This window comes from Gadus macrocephalus, chromosome 8 (assembly GCF_031168955.1).
Source record: "Gadus macrocephalus chromosome 8, ASM3116895v1".
In the NCBI taxonomy this organism is placed as follows: Eukaryota; Metazoa; Chordata; class Actinopteri; order Gadiformes; family Gadidae; genus Gadus; species Gadus macrocephalus.
Window position 1 is genome coordinate 15,755,285 of NC_082389.1, and position 3,973 is coordinate 15,759,257.

At 45.2% G+C, this 3,973-nt stretch overlaps 1 protein-coding gene across 4 annotated transcripts in view; it reads left to right on the forward strand.

The window, feature by feature from the left end:
- Positions 1-145: 145 nt before the first annotated feature.
- LOC132463341 (microtubule organization protein AKNA-like) overlaps positions 146-3,973 on the forward strand; it is an 11,745-nt gene continuing 7,917 nt past the window's right edge. For 2 of the 4 annotated variants that reach the window (XM_060059409.1, XM_060059412.1), the window contains exons 1-6: positions 146-680; positions 1,088-1,313; positions 1,710-2,953; positions 3,119-3,193; positions 3,328-3,433; positions 3,783-3,928. In XM_060059409.1, coding sequence (XP_059915392.1) covers positions 1,112-1,313; positions 1,710-2,953; positions 3,119-3,193; positions 3,328-3,433; positions 3,783-3,928 — 1,773 coding nt within the window. In that variant the 5' untranslated portion in view covers positions 146-680; positions 1,088-1,111. Of the gene's footprint in view, positions 681-1,053; positions 1,314-1,709; positions 2,954-3,118; positions 3,194-3,327; positions 3,434-3,782; positions 3,929-3,973 lie in introns of all 4 variants that reach the window. The other 2 variants (XM_060059411.1, XM_060059410.1) reach the window with 2 other exon arrangements.

Here is a 3,973-nt window from a genome sequence, read left to right on the forward strand (position 1 = left end):
AACGTACTCGTTGTTTTCAGCCAGCTGGCCAATAGAAACGGCCCATTCAAAGATAGCCACGCCCACACAACAGTCGCGCGACCAATAGATTTAAATAGAGTTGAGCGTGAGACGTTGTCACAGATGAGCTGTCAAGCTGAGAGAACCGAGAAGTTCACTCGGTAGCATATAAAGTGAAACGAATGAACTGTTCATGTAGCCGAAGCATCATATAATAATACATTTAAGCAACAATTGTAGTCGGGGATGTAGAGAGTTGTGTTTAGTGGAGACATCTGAGCAGGGTTACTGGAAGCTAATAGCGCGCATTAATTAATTATTTTACAATAAAGCGTCTGTATTCAAAAGTACATAGTCTCACGTAAAATACGTTTGCAACTTAACTAAATAACTTCTTTAGTAGACGGCCAGTAATCGGAGGAGGCATGAAAGATGTTACCAAGCAACCCATGGACTCCTGTACGCAGCCGGCCCAGGACCAGCAGCGCTTCAGGGTGACTATATTATTAATAAGACAGGGAACCGCCTGCCCCTGGACAAGTGTCGTCCCGTATAGACATCGTGTAATAGCAGAATAATGTCAGCAGCAAGTGCTTGGCTGCGGATCCAAAACAGCCAACATCGACGCAAAGTGTGTGAGTCTGATATCGGAAAACTGACCGGTAGTTTCATTACACAAGGTAAGGCTATTAAACGTCCATGTGTTATCACTCTGCTAATTGTTGCAATACCTTTAAATGTTTGCCGCAGAAATAAATATTGCTATACATATTGCAATAAGTCTTCGTTAGAATTCAATTTGGACACCAGTTGAGTAAGATCACATTTAGTTGTTGCTACAGAGAACCACCCCATTCACATCAACCAAACTCACAGACTGACGACCAGAGATGTCATTTAATTGTAGAAATGAATCAGGTGAACAAGGTATAACTCTGTTATTGACCATTCCATCAATTTCCCAAACAACCTTCATGAATACAAACTAAATTTATAGTGACAACATTTAAATTCATGTTTAATAAATAATTTTGTATATCTATACTATATCAGGAAACCCTTCATATTTCCCCTCCCTTTGACACAGAGCAGAAGCTTCACAGAGAGAATTATGGAAGATTCTGATGAGGACATTGAGGGCCAGGACTCGTCCCACCCTCCGCGTACGGCGGTCCTGTGGGAGAAAAGCTTCGAGCAAAGCATCTTTGTGGACCTGAGTGAGGATGAAAGTCTCCACTTCAGCGACCTGGAGAGTTCCTTTCCCGTGCGTCTCACTCAGTCTGCCGGCTCTGAGGCCAGCCTCCAACTCAGTGGTAAGGGATTCTCCTCATCCCAGATCATCAGCTTGTGTATCTCTGTGAACCTCAGTCTACCAAAATCAATTTACATACAGGCCAACAAACATGAAAATGAACGTGGGTAACACAGCTTGGGTTTTGTATGATTTGACTTTCTGTTCATATGGAACAGTTTATTCAGTCCGGCCGGCATGAACCGAACTCTGGGATAATTGCACAACAGACTTAGTGTATTTATTGCATTATTTGTTATTTATTTCAACGCTGAATTGAACAAGGATTAGCCTGTACATTATTGCACAGTTTGCATATTGTCTTCCCCTTTGAATTCAATTAAGCATGAAAGAAATTTCAACCCCCTGAATGGATGATCAAGGCATCAAGTGATCACATTGTTCCATCACCACACAGGGAATGCAGAGTTGTCAGCCCTGGAGGACTCCTCTTCTTCAGAAGGCAATGGTTCCAGCAGTAAGGATGCAGAGAATGTCCTGAAGTCTAGGGGCAACAACAGTATAAAGCAGGGGTCCCCTTCCAGACCCAGGAACATACAAGCTGAACCTCCATCCCCCCGGGACGATGAAGACCTGGCGCAGAATACAAGCGATGAAGACCAAGAAGATTTGCCCTTTGATGGTGACTTGGGAAGCCCTTACTTTAACCACACGTCCAGCACTGAGAGCACTATGAGCTCTGAGGGAAGGGAAACCCCACATGCAAGCCCTGAATTGAACGGGCCAGTAGACGGCAGGGAGAACCATGCTGCACAAAATCATTCTCTCATTGAGATGACCACTAAGGAACCAGACCTGAGATCCCAAGAACTGAGCGGTAATCCAGCCAAGGCCCATAGCAGTGCCACACCAGCCAATGTGGCCGCTCCCACATGCAGTAGTCCTGTTCCTGTCGCCCAACCACCAGACATCACCCAGCTTTTGCTGAGACACTTCTCCAGGGAGGAGCTCTGCTGCTCAGGTAAGCTGATCGAAGCGGAAACCCTGCCAGAGGTGTCCCTCCTGGACAGCATGGACGACACCCTGCTCAGCACGGCACTGAAAAACAACCCAGCGGGGATTCCTAGGAAGCCTAATCTGAGCAGGGGGAGCCCGACCGTGGATAATTATACTAATCAGGGTGCACCCGAAGGGAGTTGTGACAAGACTGCCGATGATGGGAGTGATTCAGACAGTTTGAAGCATGATAATAGTGTTACGGAGGACCTCTCCTCTGCTCCACGTAGCAACGCATCAAACAGTAACTCTTCCGAACACCAGAGCGAGGATCTGCGACTAATGAGGAGGGAGACGGCTGTTGAAAGCGACAACGTTCCTCTGGTCCGTGCCCGCTCATGCGGCGAGCTGAAGTACGGCCGGGGTCAGGTCCACTACCCGCTGCCCGACTTCTCAAAGGTGGCGCCCAAGGTGAAGATCCCCAAAGCCCCCGGCGGCCTCAACACCACCACCACTGCCACCAACACCTCCAGCAGGCCCGCGGCCCAGCCCCCCAGCACCGTGCACAGAGCCCAGTCATCCCCAGGCGTGCTGGGGCTGGTAAGCCGGGTGCTGGAGGACTCGGACCAGGCTCCAAAGAGGCCCTTTGTGTTCCCAGACCAGGAGGAGCACACCACCAGCCCAGGGATGGTGCGTCATCTACAGGTGGGACAGACTCACCGTTGATTGAGTTTTGGGAATTTGTGAATTCACAGCATCTTGATGGAATTATTATGGTATTTATGACGATGTTAGAATTTTTTTTTTTCCTTGTAATGTACTTTCACCTTCACTGCTTGTAGAATTTTTACATTTTTATTATTCCCTCAGGCGGAATATGATAAACTGCTAACCAAATACGCAGAAGCAGAGAATATGATAGATGAAATGAGGCTAGGAAACAGAGTGAGTACATCTTCTTAGTAGTTCTTTGTTGCCATTCCTATTTTAACATAATTGAATATGTTCCCAAAGGTATCGTGACCAGAGAAATTGTGTTGGTAATTTTGTTTACAATTTATCACTTACTTTGTTGACAGCCTCAGACACCCTCTGAAGATCTGCTCAGGTTCGACAGTGTGAATTATCAGGGACTCCAAGGGAGCCATTTTGAATCCTCCGTACCTACTCTTTCTCCTCCAGCAGGTAAAGTTATCTTTGGTTTCTGACATTTGATATTATGACAGCAACACATCAAGCAATGAGGTGCAACCGCCTTCCTTAGTTACAAGTGGGGTCAGGTTACAGTTCTACAGACACAGACATGTTTTAAGAGCACTTGCTGCAATTGCCTTGGGGGAAATTTTGAATTATTGCCATGAAAATAAATGTATGAGATGTTTATTATGCTGTGCAGTTGTAATCTATGTGCCAGTTATCACTTTAAACAAAATATTAATGCGTATTATGTTCAAAAATGTATTTAAATATTAGCAACTTACTTGCATGGTCTTAGTGTTTTCTGTATTTTCTTTTTGTGTATCTTTTGGTCTAGTACAATTTAGTGAGGAGCTTGTACACAGGAGCACCATTGAGCTGCTGAATCAAGAGTCATTCAACCAGCCTAGTGAACAAGATCCTACTGATGGTGAAAGAATGACCAATGAGCTACGAGACATTATCAGTGAATTCATGAAAAAGGTCAACATTTAAATGATATTTCATAGTATAAATCAACACTCATAC